General features: G+C 47.9%; 1 protein-coding gene across 2 annotated transcripts in view; it reads right to left on the bottom strand.

Annotated features, from left to right (window-relative positions):
• PEX14 (peroxisomal biogenesis factor 14) overlaps positions 1-19,111 on the bottom strand; it is a 200,302-nt gene that overhangs the window by 20,140 nt on the left and 161,051 nt on the right. For both annotated transcript variants that reach the window (XM_029579134.1, XM_029579136.1), the window contains exons 4-6: positions 14,123-14,251; positions 3,906-3,991; positions 3,530-3,632 (exon numbers count right to left, since the gene is read on the bottom strand). In XM_029579134.1, coding sequence (XP_029434994.1) covers positions 3,530-3,632; positions 3,906-3,991; positions 14,123-14,251 — 318 coding nt within the window. The remainder of the gene's footprint in view (positions 1-3,529; positions 3,633-3,905; positions 3,992-14,122; positions 14,252-19,111) is intronic.

The following is a 19,111-nucleotide window of genomic DNA, read 5'->3' as shown; positions in this document are numbered from 1 at the left end:
GCCAGATCTTCTACCCAAGATGGTGGAATACAAAAGAGAAATTTTGCAGATGGTCACACTCTGTGGCTGGCATTTGGGATTTATACTTAGCAGTGTGGATAGAATTACTGGGCAGTCTGGATGGTCTTTTTCTGCTGCCCATTTACTACAGTGGTTCTCAACCCAGCCCTTGGGACACACCTAGCCAGTCAGGTTTTCAGAATATCCACAATGAATATGCATGAGAGATCTGTATACAATGGAGGGAGGGCATGCAAATCTCTCTCATTAAGGATATCCTGAAAACCTGACTGGCTAAGTGTGTCCCAAGAACTGGGTTGAGAATCCCTGGTCTACTATCTCCCTTCTCCCCTTTTATTATGTGCTGTCAGCTTTCCCGTCCTACCTGGGCATCATCCAGGGCAGCAAATGAAGAAACTCCCCCAAAATACCTTGTAAGGGTGGCTCAAGACAATCAGCTGCCTGAGGTGAGGAAACAGCGCGTGTGCGCCCCCCCCAGCAAAGGTCAAATCAGCATGAAAATATAAAAGGGGGGTGGAAATCCCCCCTGTCTAGCCCTTTTGGCTATTTGAAATGCTAAACTGCTAGGGAAAGGGGGACATAGGGGGTCAGGATCCCAGAAGAGTGGCAAATAGAGTGCTAATGATAATTCTAGGAAGCTGGCAAGAACTCTACAATCTGCCTTCCACCACTGCTATGGTACCAACCAGGCAACCCTGCAAAAAAACAAAAAAAAAGCATTTGGTACCCATGTGGTATTAGGCCTATTGTGAAGTGCGTTAGATGCGAGCTTAGCCCTCAAAAGGCCATGAGTAAACAATTACAAATTACAATATAGTAAACCTCCCATACCAAAACAGTTCTAACTGCCAGGACTCAAATAGTAACAACCCTATCTATGAAAAAGCAATACTGCAAATATTACACAATGCCCAAAAACACCAATACACCTCCTATTAGGAAAAAAGGAACAAGCCAAGCTGCTGTAGACTCCTACACAGAAACTACACAGTAGTAGAATTCCTTGCCTTGGTCACACAGGCAGAACACAGACAGACCATCATCAAATACAGAATAAAGAGACCATAAAGTACAAACAGAAACATGCAGACAAAAACTGAACTGGAAATTGTGACAAGCCAGGCTCTGTATGTAGTGCAACAATGGAAAAACAAAAGCATCACCATTCCTCATAAAACAATCAAGAAATATAAAATAGTAAAAACATACTAAGAAAAATAATATTTCTAAATAGCAGACAAATAGAATATTCAATAATTAAATTCATAAAATTTTTTTAAAATTTCCCAATAAAATATTTAAAAAGAGCAGACATCAAATAACATTCAATAATTAAACTAATAAGGATAAAAGAAATTTCCCACTCTCCATACTTGGAAAGTTTTGATTTCCAGTAATCCGGAGATTGTCTTGGATTAAATGTAGGACTTTGTTCTTGCTTCTACATACACCCACTAACACACATTCATTCTCACACACATACTTGCATATAGGTTCACTCGCACTCTCTCACATGCTCACACATATATTTTCCTCCCCCTCTAACACACAAGCTGTAGCAGCCTCCACCTCTCACTCACTCAACCCCCTTCGGTCTTTCCCTCCCCTCACAGCTCTTTTCCTTACATTTCCTACTTCCCATCCCTCTCCCCCTTTTCTAGGTTTCCCTCACACCTTTGTTTCCTCTCTTCACTCACACATCCTCCACTTCCCCTTGCCTCCCCACACATTTATTACATTTATATACCACCTATCAACATTGCAAGGTGGTTTACAAAAGACACACAGAATCATTTTTCAGTTTAGTGCATGACATAAATTAACATCAAAACAAATACCTCCTCCCTTCTTCTTCCCTCCTTCACACCTCCTTACTTCCCTAATTCCTCCTCCCTTTCCCTTCCTCCCCTAACACACATCCTCCCTTCTTTCACGCCTCTTCCCTTCCCCAAATCATCCTCCCTCTTCCCTCCCTTCTCCCATTCATCCTCCCTAGCTGTCTCCCCCCACCACACCTCCTCCCTTCTCGTTCCTCACATATCCTCCCTTCCACTCCCCTCCCCTCTCTCTCATCTACTCCCTCCTCTTCCCCTTCTCTCCTCACACCTCCTCCATCCCCTTCACCTCCCACCCAACTCCACTCCGTTCTCCTCCTGGTCACTCACTCATTCTCTCCCCTCCCTTCTTAGTGAAAAGAAAAGGGAAAGAGAGCAGAGCTATGTGAAGGGGAGGGAAGAAGGATGAGCGAAAACTTCCTCTTCACTCAGCTAAGCCCCCCCAATTCCCTTCACTTCTCTCTAAGAAGAAAGGGGAACTAAGTAGATGGAAGAGGACAAAGTTCTTTCTCATGCACTCACCTGCCTCTTTTCGTTTCATGCCTGGCCTCATGCCTTCTTTCTGCCCACTGGGGGATGAGAACCCTGCTGGCGCATCACTGAAACTGTGTGCAGGAGAGAATCCCATGGTTGCATCACGAAACTGCACCACTCCTGCCCACGGGATTCCCAATCTCCCCGCAGGATGTCACCAACAGGTGCTGCAGGTTGTCTTTGTAGGCAGGATGAGGCAGCCGCGGCAGGGATGTTTTGGAGAGGTACTTTTTGCCACTCCAAAATTTTGCTGCCTGAGGCCGCTGTCTCACCCTGCTTCATGACAGAACCACCCCTCCCACCTTGGCTCTGTGGCTACCCCTTTTTTCTTCATATGGTATTTAAGGAAATTTAGAAGAGCAATGGTGAGACCCACAACCTTTCAGGCCCATCAACATAGGAAGTTGCCCAATGGGAGAAGAGGGGTAAAGAGTTTGTATAGCAGAAGTGATACTCTTCTTTCTTGCTCCTATGCCTATGGCATTGTAAAGGGGTTTCATTTTTTGAGAGGCTTGCCAGCATCATCAACATGCACCCTTGTCCTGAGGGCCAGCATGGCAGCAATGGTTTATCATCACATACTTCTCCTTGTGCCAACCAGCATGCTTACTCTACTATGGCTGCCATAAAGAATTCTTAGTTAAAATTCTGCCACATATATGAAAACTGTTCTGGCTTTCCTTTTTTTTTTTACTGCTACTTTGCATATCTTGTTTTGTTAACCCTGCACAGCTTTAGGGATGAGGGAGGCCCTCGGATCCCCGCAGTCATTTTGAGAAGGAATCAGTCAGTAATTACAGATACTCCTGAGCTTCCACAAATTCTGATGCTCACAGCTGAAAACCTCAGACAAGCAGAAACGAAAGCTGAACTTTCCAGCCATCAGTAGCTGTCACTTCATTGCCCTTATTAATATTCTGAGGTTGGGAGCCTTTCCGTAAAAACATAATTAATTGAGACCGCGCCGACAGTAAACAAGCAATTTCAAATTACAGCAAAATGACGGCAGCTTCATTTGCAAATGTGAACAGATTTTCCGACGAGATAAATGAAGTTAGCACATAAAGCAGAGCTGGGTTTGGGGGTTGTTTGTAAAGAGGAGGGCTGGGGGTGGATTGATGGGAGTCGTTTATCTTTACCTGTCTGTGTTACACTGCTGCTCATCTGGGAAATATTGGACTCAATCCTCTGCATCTGCTTCCTGTCCTCTTGCCCTCCCATGATGAGGGGTAGAAGGTATTTCTGGAAGAGAAGACACAGTCTTGAAGGTTGGGGTAAGAAAAAGGTCTCCTGCCCCAGTAACTATACCTGAGCCATACCAGAGGCAAATGCCAAAAAGAATTAGCTTCAAAGTGCAGATGGCATGAGGAACGATATCCCTGTGTCCCCTCCCCAGTATAATACAGCCTGCAACTAAAACATCCTACTCTAACATTGAGGAGAATAAACAGCCCCGTAAAACAGGGAAATTCCCCTGCCATAAAACAGCAAACATATGTGTTGAGGAGCACTCACCTTATACAGCTGATGAAAGCCAAATGCAATCCCAGTCATAATGATTGCTAATGCCCCATAGTCCCGCCACCTGGATCCTCCAGAATCTGAGAGTAAAAAACAAGATATGGAGGTTTGGTTCCCAGGGAAGTGATCAACTGTAGACCAAACTGTACAAGTTTGCCACCTGATAGCTCCTCTAGAAGGCTTCACTCCTGCCCTACCATACCCTCTGCTAGTCCAGTACTGAGAACCTCACACATAGTTCTGCCTGTGCACCTTATTCCTTCCCTGTAGATTGCTCTGCTGACAGGACACAAGAAGTGGAGAGGCACATATCTGCATGTGGCCAGTTATTGATTTATGGGCTCTCTTGCTATGAGACAAGGGATCAATCTGCATCTGGTATCCAAGACTCCCAGTTTGGTGGGCAGTAGGAGCTGCACGTAATGATTTTGTTTCATCTCCTGGTTTCCTTAGGGGAAAAGGTACAGATCCATCCAGTTGTTTTGGAGTTTCACTTTCATCTCTTAACAACTGTCTACACTCCTGCAATGCTAAATAACATTTTAATACCCCACATTTTCATCATTAATGATTAAAAAAACAAACAAAAAAAAGACTCAAATGATATCATACAGAAGCTCAGGGAGCTGAAGTGATAGCTCACAATCTAAGGGGCTTATTTACTAAAGGTTTTCACCTATTTTGAAGTCTATGGGGAAAATGCTTACTAAATGACCCCTAGGTTTGAGGCAATGGAAGGTGAAGTGGCAAAGTCACAAGGAGCAGCAGCAGGATTTGAACCCTGGCTTCCTTGGTTCTCAGCCTGCTGTTCTAACTATAGGCTACTCCTCCGCTCCTGAAATGCCACTTTCTCCTTCCACTCAGCCTTGTGAGCAAAGAAGAAAAACAAAAAATGTAAGGGGAACCTGGAATGGCCATAAGAACATAAGAACGTGCCATACTGGGTCAGACCTAGGGTCCCATCAAGCCCAGCATCCTGTGTCCAACAGTGGCCAATCCAGGCCATAAGAACCTGGGGCAAGTCCCCAAACACTAAACAAATCCCATGCTCCTGATGCCAGCAACAAGCAGTGGCTATTCCCTTTACACTCCAAAAAGGACCATGGCACATTTCCTTCCCCACAGACACAGCAATGCATCCTCAATCTCCACCAAAGATTTATCTATCCCTGTCTGTATTTCTTGAATCTGTATAGCAGACCAAGCTGTTGTCCTTGTCTCACAGCAAGGTCATCTACAGCTACTCTTCAGACAAGCATGAGACAGGGTGAGGTATGTGCAGTCTCTCAGAGTGCTCACCGTGTACAGGTAAGAGACCCGTCAGATATAAATGACTTGATCGTGATTGTGTGCAGCCTACAGAAATCTACAACCATCACTGCTTTGCACATGAGTGACAAGGGTGCATACAAGATAAAGTTTTGCAGACGTGCATTCCGGTCTAGTTCATAGAAACAGAGGACCATAACATATGAGGCAGATGAAGACTGTGAGGCCCATCTAATCTTCTCAATTTAATTCCTGGAGAAAACCAGAAATCAGAATCCAGCTGATTTCTGGTTTTCTCCTTATTCTTTTACTTGTGCTTGTCACAGATTTGCCTGAATTCTGTTACTATTCTGATCTCCCTCAATCATGCCGAAAACTTTGGTGCTGGAGGGGTCCATGGTCCTGCGACAGTCCTGAAGCCTCATTCCCTGGGCCCATGTTCACATACTCTTTTACACTTTGTGCCAAGCGATGCCCACACAAGCAATATTCTGCTTCCACTCCCCAGCCTCTCTTCCTAATGAAAGGGATACAACCATATACTCTGTATCTGTGTACATTGCATAAGTAATTAATCATTAAAATCTATCAAGTCAGCTGTCTACCCCTACCAGCAGAATGTGTACATTGGTGAGTGGCGGACAGACAGTGACAGCAGAGACGGGGGACAGCAGAGTCGCTCAATGCATTGCATTTCCCGACATATTTAAACTAGTCAGATTGACTGATGCTTCCAGCAACTAATCACATGTCAAATAAAAGATTTTTATGTAATAAATTACAGCTACACTTAATCCAAATGTCATTTTTCAGTTTTATCATCAGTCAGGCAAAGTCTTGTTTCTGTATATTAATTAAAATCAAAGAAGTTTTATTTTGTTTTTTACTTCTTTTAAATTCCTCTAGTCAAGACTAGAGCAGGAAATAGAAGGGTTATGGTGGGACAGGCACCATCCGCCAGTGCTCAAAAGCAGAAAGAGCACCCACTGACCACACCCATTGGCAGCATTTGCCCTTTAGCTCTAAGACTAAGAAGAGAGCAGAGTTGCTTACCTGTATCAGGTGTTCTCCCAGGACAGCAGGATGTAGTCCTCACATATGGGTGACATCACTGGATGGAGAGCTATCACGGAAAACTTTTCTGTCAATGTTTCTAGAAACATTTGACTGGCACACTGAGCATGCCCAGCATGCCATGATCCCTGTGTCCACAGGTGTCTCCTTTCAGTCTCGTTTGTAGCAAAAAGTGCAAGCGAAAAATAAAATAAAACATAAGAGGACCCAATTCAGCGGGGTGGTGGGTGGGTTTCTTGAGGACTAACATCCTGCTGTCCTGGGAGAACACCTGTTACAGGTAAGCAACTCTGCTTTCTCACAGGACAAGCAGGATGGTAGTCCTCACTTATGGGTGATTAACAAACTACAGGCTGACTCATATTTCAACAGGCCAATAGCAAACTCGTGCAGCACGCACAAATGCGGTTCCATGCTTCGGGAGACAGTTTCCACTCTCCCGGGTCGAGCTGTCGCCTGCTGAGAAAATCCGCCTGCACGTTGTCCATGCCTGCGACATGGCAATTCCCCCGAGATGACGCTCCGCCCAAGCGAACAGAAGACATGCTTCGAGCGCCACCGCAGGACTTCTCGTCCCACCCTGTCGGTTGATGTAGGCCACCGTCGTCACATTGTCGGAGAACACTCGAACCATGAATCCCTGAATCCAGGGTAGAAACGCTTATAGGGCAAGACGTACCACTCTTGTCTCGAGACAATTGATGGACCACGAGCCCTCTGTTGGAGACCAAAGCCCTTGGGCGGATCTGGTGTCGCACGCAGCTCCCCAACCTGACAGACTCGCATTGGTGGAGACTATCAGCCAATTCGGTGGGTTCAAATCCACCCCCTTCTCCAGATTGTCGCGCGAAAGCCACCATGACAGACTGGCTTTGGACTCTGGAAGCAGAGACAAGGGTAAGTGGAACTGCTCCGACACCAGACTCCACCGTGACAACAGCACACGCTGTAGCGGACGTAAGTGGGCGAACGCCCATGGAACCAAGTCTAAGGTGGATGCCATGGATCCCAGCACTTGCAGATGATGCCACACAGTGGGTGTTTGTCTGAGAAGAAGCACCTGTATCTGGCTCTGCAACCTGGCTACCCGGTCCGAGGCCAGAAAGACACTGCCTCGCAAGGTATCGAAACAGGCTCCCAAATAGGTCAGCTCTTGGGTGGGTTCCAGGTGACTCTTCTGTTGACCCATCCGAGCGATCTCAAGGTGAACATCACCATGTGAACCGATCTTTCGCAGTTCTCCCTGGTCTTGGCACGAATCAGACAGTCGTCCAGGTATGGATGGACCAGGATCCCCTGCTTGCGAAGGAAGGCTGCTACCACCACCATGACTTTGGTGAAAGTTCGAGGAGCCGTTGCCAGACCAAATGGAAGGGCCTGAAACTGGAAGTGTTGTCCCAAGACCTTGAAGCGTAGAAGCCTCTGGTGACATAGCCGTATCGGAATATGCAGATAAGCCTCCATAAGATCCAGGGACGCAAGGAACTCCCCCGTCCGAACAGCAGCCAGTACCTTCCGCAGTGTTTCCATGCGAAAACGAGAGATTCTGAGACAACGGTTCACCTTCTGTAGGTCTAGGATGGGACGAAACGTGCCCTCCTTTTTGGGAACCACAAAGTAAACCGAGTAACGTCCCCGATCCTCTTCTGCCTCCAGAACCGGGACAATGGCCTGTAGCTGGATCAGGCGCTGCAGGGTCTCCCGTACCGCTTTCTGCTTGCTGTGCGAGGCCACGCCACGCGGGGCTCCACGAACACCTCCTGCACGGGACATGAAAACTCTAGAGCGTAGCCTTCTCTGATCACCTCCAGGACCCAATGGTCTGAGGTGATCCTTGCCCATTCCGTGTAAAAGCTGGACAATCTGCCCCCGACAGCTTCGACGACGGAATGGGGACTCATGGCTTCATTGGGGGGGTTTACTACCTCCTGTCCCGAGGCGTCCAGAATCCCGGCCGGGACGACGACCCCCTCAAAAGGACTGTTGCCGTCCTGAGGTCTGCTTAGACGTGGAAGGCGAGGAATACCTGCTGGAAAGAAATCGGCGTGAATCCCGAAAACACGGCCACAAAGGAAACACCTTTCTGGTGGGCCTTTTATCTTCCAGCAACTTATGCCCCTTAGATTCTCTGAGTAGCTTTACCAACTGCTCCAGTTCCTCACCGAACAGGAGCTTATGCCCCTTAGATTCTCTGAGTAGCTTTACCAACTGCTCCAGTTCCTCACCGAACAGGAGCTTACCCTTAAGACAAATCTGCTGACCAATTGCGCAGCCACAGCAGTCGGCGCGTAGTCACTACAGAATCCATGCTGCGCTGAAGTTCGCACTAGGTCGTAAAGTGCATCTGCTACATATGCGATGCCCGCCTCCAAATGAGCGCCCTCCAAGGCAGCACCACTGCCAGCTCCTGTAGTGGTGTTAGAGGCCTGAACCCAACACAAACATGCCCTCTGCATGAGGATGGCGCAGATCGTGGCCCGAAGACTCAATGCAGCTACTTCAAAGACTCGCTTCAACTGGATCTCCAGCTTACGGTCCTGCATATCTTTTAAAGCGGCAGCACCCGCTACCGGAATAGTGGTCTTCTTTGTCACAGCCGAAACCGCCGCATCCACCTTCGGAATTTTCAGAAGATCCAAGACATCTGTTGAAAGAGGATAGAGCTTGGCCATAGCTCTGCCCAACTTGAGCCCCACGTCCGCGGTGCGTCCCATTCGCGGGTCACCAACTTGCGAACCTTTTTAGGCAGTGGAAAGGACGAAGTGGGCCCCCGTATTCCATCAAGAACCGGATTAACCCCATCACTATCTGATTCTTCCTGAGAGATCTTAAGCCCCAGAACTTCCAACACCTGGGGAATAAGGGGTCGTAGTTCCTCCCGCTTAAAAAGACGGACCACGCTGGGATCATCCCCTTCTGTGGGTGGCAAATCATCATCATCTGCAGCATCTTGATCAGGGTCCTCAAGATCAGGAACCAAATCCGGAACCTGAGCCGAACCCGGATCCGGAACTCCGGAGGGTGGGGGAGGCGTCTGCGGCCCCTGGGGTCCATCACTTCCCCTGTGGGCCTGCTGTTCCTCGAGTAGACCCTTCTTGAACCGCGGCTCGGAAAGACCCACTGACTAAATTTGCCTCCTGAAGCCCGCCTGCTTTCTGGCCAGGAAAGCCTGATGCATTAACAAGACAAACTCTGGTGAAAACCCCTCCGGGTCTCCATCTGCCAGAATGGGATCCTGAGGAGCCGGTTCACCCAGTCCCCCAGCGCTGTCCTCCGCCACAAGGGCTAAGACTGGAGGGGATCCCTCCTCCCTTGAGCCTTGGCATGAAGCCCCCCCCCCCCCCCCCCCCGTCCCAGGAGAAGGGCTCAGGGCCCAATGAACTCTCCATCCCTAGGAAGGATAAGGGAGGGAAAAAACAAAACAAAATTCTGCCTTCGTGCCCACACGCCTGACAGAGAGCGGAGAGAAAGCGAGGGCCCCTTGAAAAAAAACGTGCAGCCACGCAGCCCAGGAGCTGAGGGGAGGAACGGAAAAAATAGAAAAAAATGTCGACAGGCCCACTGCAACGAGTCGCGCTGCCGAGCGCGGTGAGCCGCGCCAAAAACTGGCTGGCGAAGAAACACTTACCCCGTCCCTTCAGAGCAACCCAGAGCCCCGGGAGTAGAGGGAAAGGGGGCCGGAGGGCTGCCAAACACCCCGAAGTGCCTGCAAGACTGGCTGTCCCAACCCCTTACCTCAGCTCGAAACCACAGAGGAAGTCTCACTCAGTTTTACTTTTTTTTTTTTTACTTTACTGAGTCCTGTAGAACAGAGAGGGTCGAAGGAGCAGCTTTGGGAAAGCAGCCACAGAAGTGAGTAGCCAGGAGCCTCTGGTCTTCACACTCTGAGTGGTGACGGACGAAACCCAGACAGAGGTAACCAACCCCCCGGACATCCGGCTTCGACTGAGGGATGGCCCACGAAGGTGCCTAACACCTCAGGAAGCGATTCTGAAGAAAAAAACCCGGAGGAAAAAATCTAACTAACTAAACTGAAAAATTAACTAAGACTGCAGGAGCCTGTCTTCCAGCTGCTGGAGTCAGAGAAATACTGAGGGACTGCAGGTGGCACTCTTGTATATATGGCAGTGCCCAAAGTTCTAATTGTTCTCTGACTCCACCTGCTGGTAGGGATACACAACCCACTTCTCTGGACTGATCCTTGTACATATAGGGAACTATCTGTGTTGTGTGTCCTAAGCTGAGCCTGACCTGTGGCCCTTCACAGGACTTTCCCCCGTGGGCGTGGTCAGTGTCCAAGGGTCCACCCAAAACCTTACAAACAATAACAGAAAGATTTGATGGGCTGACGCTATGTTGCATGAGCGCAGAGATGTGGACAATTTGATAGGATGTCTGTGCGGTTGTTGGGCAGGAAGGCCGTTGCAACTGTAGGGCCCAGATCTGCTCTAGATTTATAGTGAGTCTTAGAGAATTTAGAGCTCCTTGTTTGAATTGACTCCTTGTTAGGCAGTCGTCCGGGAAAGGAACGGCAGTCACTGCTAGGTATTTGGTGAAAAACACAAGTTGTCGAAGCTAGTTCGAATGGCAGAACTTGGTATTGAAAATGTTATTGACTCACTATGAAGCATATAGAAAGTCCAGAGAATAGAGGCAACCCCCTTGTTGTAATAAGGGAAGCATGGTGCCGAGAGACACCATTCTGAACTTTTCTTTCTGAAGAAATTGAGATTTCTGAGGTCCAGGATGGGTGGAGGTCGCCTATTTCTTTGAAAGTAGGAAATAGTGGGATTAAAAATTTCTGCCTTGTTGTGTCCAAGGAACGGTATCCCAAGCCCTGGTCCTCAGTGGGGTGGACCGTTCTGTTCTCTGGCAAGGTAGAAAAATCCAGAAGCCTTCCCGACTGGCGGAGCTGGTGTGATCCGGATACCAGTTGGTCTCACGCGTTAGCAGTAAAAAGTCCTTCTAGCATCCCTCTTCGCTGGGTTTTTAGCCGAGGAGGGAGGATTTGCAAGAAACGTAGAGAGCTATTGCAGGGTCTCGCGGCAGTCTTGCAATTGAGCCACTATCTGCTGGAGCTTGTGCACGAAGAGATTATCTGTGGTGCATGGCAGATCAACTAGATTATCTTGGACTTCGGGCCGTAAATCAGAGGCCGTAAGCCAGGTTACCATCTAGTATGGAGTCCTCTTGCTGGCAACGTGAGGACGTTTCGAAGCAATCACATGTTGCTCGAATTTCATGTGGATGGCAGAGAGGGACCCTTGGTGTTGTGTCAAACATAGCTGGTAAATTGCAATATGTGACACCAATATGGTTCTTGGAAGATATTACGACCTAGAACCTCCCAAAACTTCTGGTTCTTTTTAGTGACCAGGTCGAAAGGGATGGTTTCAGACACGTCCTTAACTTAGGTCTTGATGGGATCGATGCCGAAGCAGGATTAGAATGCCCATCACCCCTCAAGGATCCCAGGATAGGTATAGGTGTCCGTGGAGGCTCAGAAGGACGAGTCGACATTGATGACTTAGGCTGTCATTGGTAGGTGCCACAACAGTGCGAATATCGATGGCTCCGGTGTTAGTGGATTCCGGAAGGCATTGATGACAGCCTGACGGACAAGGACGCCCAGCTCCTCCCTGGAAGCTGGTATAGGTAGCGCAGCTACAGGGGGAGACAGGCTAGGTGTTACTGGCACTTCCACATGAATCTGTGTTGGCTCAGTACCCGGCACCGGTGTCAGTGGGGAACGCCTCGGTGCCTTGGGTGCAGAGGAGCATGGAGACTCTTGTACCCAGGCCTGCTTCGCAACTGACTCAATGGACATTGATGCTGGTGCGGTATCAGTGCCAGCACCAAACGCGGAACCACGTTGGTGCGGGCGAAGATTTTCCCTCGGTGCTCGGCCCGGTCATTCTCCAGCACTGAGTTAACTGCCACCGATGTCAAGAATGGCGTCGGCGCAGACTGTTACCATGGCAGTAACAATGTTTCCCTCGGTGATTGACCCGGTCATTCCCCAGCACCAAGGAAGATGCCACCGATGTCATGTATGGCGTCGGTGACGATGATTCCCACGGTGCTTGGCCCGGTCATTCTCCAGCACAGAGGAAGATGCCCTCGCTGTCTCGGATGGCATTGTCAGCCAAAGATTACAATGGGCTCTGGTTTAGAACCCGAAGTATGGAGCGTTTGCTTTAGTCGAGGGCATCAACGGTGGAATCGACGGCATCGACGAAGGCATCGACGGAAGCACCGATGGCATCACCCGAGGCACCGATGGAATCAGCAGGGGCATTGATGAGGGCGTCGAGCAAGCGGCCCTGGCAGCAATGGAACCATGGACGTCCCAATCCCTCTAGCCCCGATGGACCCGGTGGAGGTTCGCAGCAGGGACATTCGCGGGTATCGTGGGGTGGACAGAGGGTGAAAAGAAGGCCGCTATTTGGTTGGTAACCCGGGGGAACAGTTAGTGAGGTGACAGGAATTGACCGAAAAACAGGGCATAGTACTCACCAAACACCGATGAAATGTACGCGAAGGGAGACCCGTGTAGGGAAATTATTTGTGAAGTAAAACTTCAAGTGTTTTCGTGAGGAAAAGTTGAGAGAACAATCTCACAGAGCTCCTAAACGTGAGGCAAACTGCATCGCGGAAAAAAAGAGACTGAAGGGAGACCCATGTGGACACAGGGATCATGGCATGCTGGGCATGCTCAGAAACGTTTTCCGTGATATGGGTGATGTCACTGGACGAAGCCCTATGTGAGGACTATCATCCTGCTTGTCCTGGGAGAATAGCCTAGTATTTAGAGCAGTGGGCTATGAGCCAGGGAAAACAAGGGTTCAAATCCCAATGTCACTCATCGCTCGTTGTGATTTTGGGCAAGTCACGTCTCTCTCCATTGCCTCAGGTACAAAATTACAGCCTGATTCACTACGGTTTTTCTCCCATTCTGTCTCTATGGGAAAATATCTTAATGAATCAGGAGCTTAGATTGTGAGACCACTGGGGACAGGGAATTATCTTCAATACCTGAATTTAATCTGCTTTGAAATGCCTGAAAAGCGGAATATAAATCAAAAAGATAAATAAAAAAAAACTGATGAAAATACTCTGGGGTAGATATTCTAAAACCATTTAGACGAATAACTGAAAAGTTATCTGTCTAAATGGCCAAACTGAGATTTTAAAACTCTCACCCAAGGGCATTCCAGGGGTGGGCAATAGGCACTTCCGAGAAGAGCGGAGTTAGCTGGTTAACCAGTTAACTCCAGCCGCACTGTAGGGCAGATCTAAAGTTAGCCAGATATACCTATCTGGCTAACTTTAAGATAGCTAGGTATATACAGTGGTGCAGCTGTGCCACTGAATATCCCAGTTAAGTTAGCCGAATAGGTATATCTGGCTAACTTAACTAGCTGCTCAGCAGCTGAATATTGACCCTCCCTGTGTTTAAATCAAAGGACTCCAATTTACCAAGGACCAGTATCTCACTTTCATTGACACAAGCTGATCAATACCAGACCCAATCCAGAGACACCCAGTCAGAGTACACAATCCAGAGACCCAGGCCCAGCGCCCAGCCAGAGTGCACAATCCAGAAACCCCAGACATAGTGCAGGTGTGCATTCCCTTCACCTCATACTGAGCCGTGTGCATACCCTCATTGCTCCCCTCATCCCCCACCCACTCCATACTTGAACCATATTATTTTCTGTATGTTTCGTGAAGAATGGCCAGTCAGAGCTCCTAGTGAGACCTAGAACTAAGGATGATTCTTTTCTTCTACTGAAATCCTTTCAGGCAAGTTCTAGGTTCAGGAATGTCAATAACAGAGAAAGAAAATGGATCCAGGGATTACTCACGATATGGCTGTGTTATGAGATGTGGTGGCTGAATTGGTACCATGTGGGCAGGTGGCCCCGAAGACTGGGAGTCATCTATGGCAGTGCCCGACTGCTGCAAAGCTATTTCAATCTCCTCATCTGTCAATCCTGTAGGTAAAAGAACTAAATAACATCAGTTCATGATCTCTGCTGGCCTAATAACATCATTCTGCTCCTTCATTTTCACTGCACTGTGCAAAAGGTTTCTCCATGATATGACTCATGACTGGCTGCTGACCTTTGAACAGTGTCATTTCTACCTGGCTAGGGAGTGCAGGAGCCCTGCTGCTGAGTCTCTGAATGAAAGGACAGGAGCAATAATCTAACTGTCCAGGCAGGCTGCAGGTCCATGCATACATACCTGCAAGCTCCCTTTGAAAATCTGATCTGGTCACACCCCGCAGGCACAAAGTACCTGCTGAGTTTGCACTAACGAAAATGCAAAGTATGCAGAGTGATTTGAGAATGAGTGAGAGTGACAACTCTCATATAAACATAGAACATACAGGCCATCCATATCTCCTGCTCAGCTTTATAGTCCCTTTCACTCCCTCAGAGATCCCCTATGCTTGTCTCATGCTTTCTTGAATTCAGATACTATCCTTGCTGTTCCATGCATCCACCATCCTTTTTGTAAATATATTTCCTTAAATTACTCAAGTCTACCCCCTTTTACCCTCATCCCATAACCCCTTGTTCTAGAGCCTCCTTTCCATTGAAAGAGGTCCACTTTCTCTGCATTGATATCTTGGAGGTATTTAAATGTCTTTATCTTATCTCCCCTTTCACCTTCCTCCAGGGTATACCATATTTGATCTTTAAGTTTGTCCCCATTTTTATTATGAAGACCATTGACCATTTTAATAGCTGCCTCTGGACAGACTATTTAGTTTATATCCTTTTGAATGTGTGGTCTCCAGAACTGTACATGCTCCAATTGAGGTCTCACCAGGGACCTAAAAGGCAATATTACCAAATTTTTACTGAGGCTATACATCTCCCTATGCATCCAAGCAGCCTGGGTGCTGTTTGGCCATCTTAAAATCACCCGATAAGATAAGATGTGAATCGGTTATTTATACTTTCGGATAATAGAAGGACTAGGGATTACTCCATTAAGTTAGCAAGTAGCACATTTAAAACTAATCGGAGAAAATTCTTTTTCACTCAATGCACAATAAAGCTCTGGAATTTGTTGCCAGAGGATGTGGTTAGGGCAGTTAGTGTAGCTGGGATTAAAAAAGGTTTGGATAAGTTCTTGGAGGAGAAGTCCATTAACTGCTATTAATCAAGTTGACTTAGGGAATAGCCACTATTATTACTGGCAGCAGTAGCATGAGATCTACTTAGTGTTTGGGTTCTTGCCAGGTACTTATGGCCTGGATTGACCACTGTTGGAAACAGGATGCTGGGCTTGATGGACCCTTGGTCTGACCCAGTATGGCAATTTCTTATGTTCTTAACCCCCAGATCCCTCTCCTGTTTTGTTCATAGAAAGTCACATCCTATACTGTACCACTACTTTTATGTTTTTGCAACCTATACACATGATTATGCATTTTCTAGCATTAAATATTAGCTGCCAGACTCTAAACCATTCCTCAAGCTCTATTAGATCCTGCCTCATGTTTTCCACGCCTTCCTTGATATCTACCCTGTTGCAGATTTTGGTATCATCCACAAAAGCAATAGCCCTTCTGCAATATTGCTAACAAAAATGTTGAACAAAACTGAGGACTGATCCCTGTGGCATACTACTGGATACTCCCTTTTCCTTGAAATGAACATCATTTACCACTACCCTTCCTATTCAATCAGTTTCTAACCCACTTAGACACTTTAGGGCCCATAACTAAGATGCTCAATTTGTTTATAAACTGCTATGTGGAACCATGTCAAAGCCCTTCCAAATACATGATATTTAGCACTCTCACCTCATCCAATGCTGGTTATCCAAAGAAACCAAACAGATTCATTTGATAAGACCCACCTCTAGTGCTGTCTTGAATCCTGTAATCTGTTGGATTCCAGAACCTGCAGTTTCCTATTTTAGCAGTAATTCCATTAATTTACTTACCTCCAAAGTCAGACTAAATGGCCTCACACTTCTCTTTACTTCCAAATTTGTGTGAGCACTGAAACTTAGGGAAAGAGTATGGGCTCTCAGGGGTGCAAGTGCAAAAACGTATTGGGAGTGTACCAGATACCAGGGGCTGGAGCTGCAAGCATCATTTCAGGAAATGCAAGTTCTGGTTTTGGGGGGTGAAGCATCAGTTCTTAAAAGAGTGAGTGTTGGCTGTCGGCTCTTAGGGGTATGAGTGCTGAAACTTGGGGGTGGACAGGATGTTGGCTTGTGAGGTATGAGTGCTGGAAATGAGGGGCTATGAGTGTTGGCTCTCAGGGGTTTGGGCATGAGCCCTTAGAGCAGGGGTCAGGAACCTATGGCTTGCGAGCCAGATGTGGCTCTTTTGATGGCTGCATCTGGCTCGCAGACAAATCTTTAATAAAAAAAGTAAAAATCTAACAATACCCCCCACCCTCCTGACCCCCCCCCCCCAAAGACCTGCCAAAAGTCCCTGGTGGTCCAGCGAGGGTTCAAGAGTGGTTCGGGAGCGATCTCCTGGACTTGGGCTGTCGGCTGCCATTAATCAAAATGGCGTCGACGGCCCTTTGCACTTACTATGTCACAGGGGCTACCGCTGCCAATGGTCGACCCCAGTGACATAGTGAGGGCAAAGGGCCGTCGACGCCATTTTGATTAATGGCAGCCGACAGCCCAAGTCCAAGAGATCGCTCCCGGACCCCTGCTGGACCACCAGGGACTTTTGGGCAAGTCTTTGGGGGGGGGGGTCAGGAGGGTGGGGGGTTGTAGTAAATTAATTTTGGAGGTCTTGGGGGGCATCAGGAGGGTGGGGGTTTTTGTTAGATTTTTACTTTTTTATTAAAGATTTGTCTGCGAGCCCTGGACCCCCGCTGGACCACCAGGGACTTTTGGCAGGTCTTGGGGGGGGGGGGTTCAGGAGGGTGGGGCGTTGTAGTAAATTAATTTGGTAGGTCTTGGGGGGGGAGGGGGTCAGGAGGGTGGGGGGTTGTAGTTAGTATGGCTCTCACGGAATTACATTTTAAAATATGTGGCGTTCATGGCTCTCTCAGCCAAAAAGGTTCCCGACCCCTGCCTTAGAGTGTGTCACCTCTCAAGGATGCACATGCTGGAACTTAAGAGTATAAGTGTTCACTTTCTGGATGCAAGTATGACCTCTCAGGGGTACGAGTGTCGGTTTTTGGGGTGTATCATCAGAGGCTTTTTACTGACCTCCCTATTTTTATTCTAATATCTCACGTCTTGCCTCTTTTTTGATGGGTAGCTGTATCACTGCTGCCCTCCAGAGGGGTTCCTGAAGCCTTGCTGTTGAGCCCCATAATCTGTAAACTCACTCTCCTTCAATTTATCCTTGGCAACAGAAAGTAAACCTTGATGTACTTTATTTGTTTTTATATACCGATATTCATAAAACATCATACATTCCAAATATGTCCCATTCTTTAATTCTGCCTCAGCTTTATTACCGCTCATGAGTTGCTGACATTTGCCAGCAGTCCCCAAAAACAGATACTATCAATTGCAAAGTGTCTCAATTTAATTTGAAATGGTATTTTAAAAAGAGAAAAAACTAGCAAAAGAAGATAGAAGAAAAAAGTACTAATTATTGGCTGAACTAACTACCATATTTTCCGGCGTATAAGACGAGTTTTTAACCCCTGAAAATCTTCTCAAAAGTCGGGGGTCGTCTTATATGCTGGGTATCGTCTTATAGGGCGTATATTTGCCGGCGTATAGGACGCACATTTTTCCCCTGAAAATAGGTGAAAAATAAGGAGTGCGTCCTATGCGCTGGTAATCCAAATTTACAGTGTCTGGTGGATTCCCCGCGCCCTCGCTCCCCGATTGGCCGATGCGTTCTTGCTCCCCGAGTCACTCACCCTCACCTCCAGACGCCGTAGAAATTGATTCTCCGCGCCCTCGCTCCTCGAGTCACTCCCCCCGGATGCTGTAAAATGTTCATTCTCCGCTCCCCGATTGGCCAGTGCTGGGCAAAAGGGGCTTGCTTCGGCAAGCCCCTTTTGCCCAGCACCGACCAATCGGGCAGCGCGCCTTCGCTCCTCGAGTCACTCCCTCCCCCCTACCGGATGCTGTAAAAAAGTTCATTCTCCGCTCCCTCGCTCCCCGATTGGCCGGGGAGCAAGGGAGCGGAGAATGAACCACCGGCCAATCGGGCCGGTGGATTGGCCAATCCACCGGCCAATCGGGCAGCACGCCCTCACTCCTCGAGTCACTCCCTCCTGCTGTAAATGTTGATTTCATCAAAAAATATAGAAAATTGGAAGGGGGTAGTCTTATACGGCGAGTATATCCCAAACTCTTATACGCCCAGTCGTCTTATAAGCCGGAAAATACAGTAATTAGCCTGGATCATAGTAACATAGTAACGATGGCAGAAAAAGACCAAATGGTCCATCCAGTCTGCCCAGCAAGCTTCCCACGGCAGTAACTGCCGCTCCATGCAGGTTACTCCATGTTTATGTTTAAGGGCAGTAACTGTCGCTCCATGCAGGTTACCCCCATGATTCTGTTAAGGGCAGTAACTGCCGCTCTGTGCAGGTTGCCCTCTTGATTCTGTTAAGGGTAATAACTGCTGCTCCATGTAGGTTACCCCCATGCCTGCTGTTAAGGGCAGTAACTGCCGCTCCGTGCAGGTTGCCCCCATGATTCTGTTAAGGGCAGTAACTGCCGCTCCGTGCAGGATGCCCCCATGATTCTGTTAAGGGCAGTAACTGCCGCTCCGTGCAGGTTGCCCCCATGATTCTGTTAAGGGCAGTAACTGCCGTTCCGTGCAGGTTACCCCCAGGCCCACTACCCCCACGCTTTTTTTCATTCTTTCCCATCCTCTAGCCTTTAGGGATCCACAG

Source organism: Rhinatrema bivittatum, chromosome 15 (genome assembly GCF_901001135.1).
Source record: "Rhinatrema bivittatum chromosome 15, aRhiBiv1.1, whole genome shotgun sequence".
Lineage (NCBI taxonomy): Eukaryota > Metazoa > Chordata > Amphibia > Gymnophiona > Rhinatrematidae > Rhinatrema > Rhinatrema bivittatum.
Note: the sequence above shows the minus strand (reverse complement) of the source record. Positions and strands in the feature narration are given on the sequence as shown.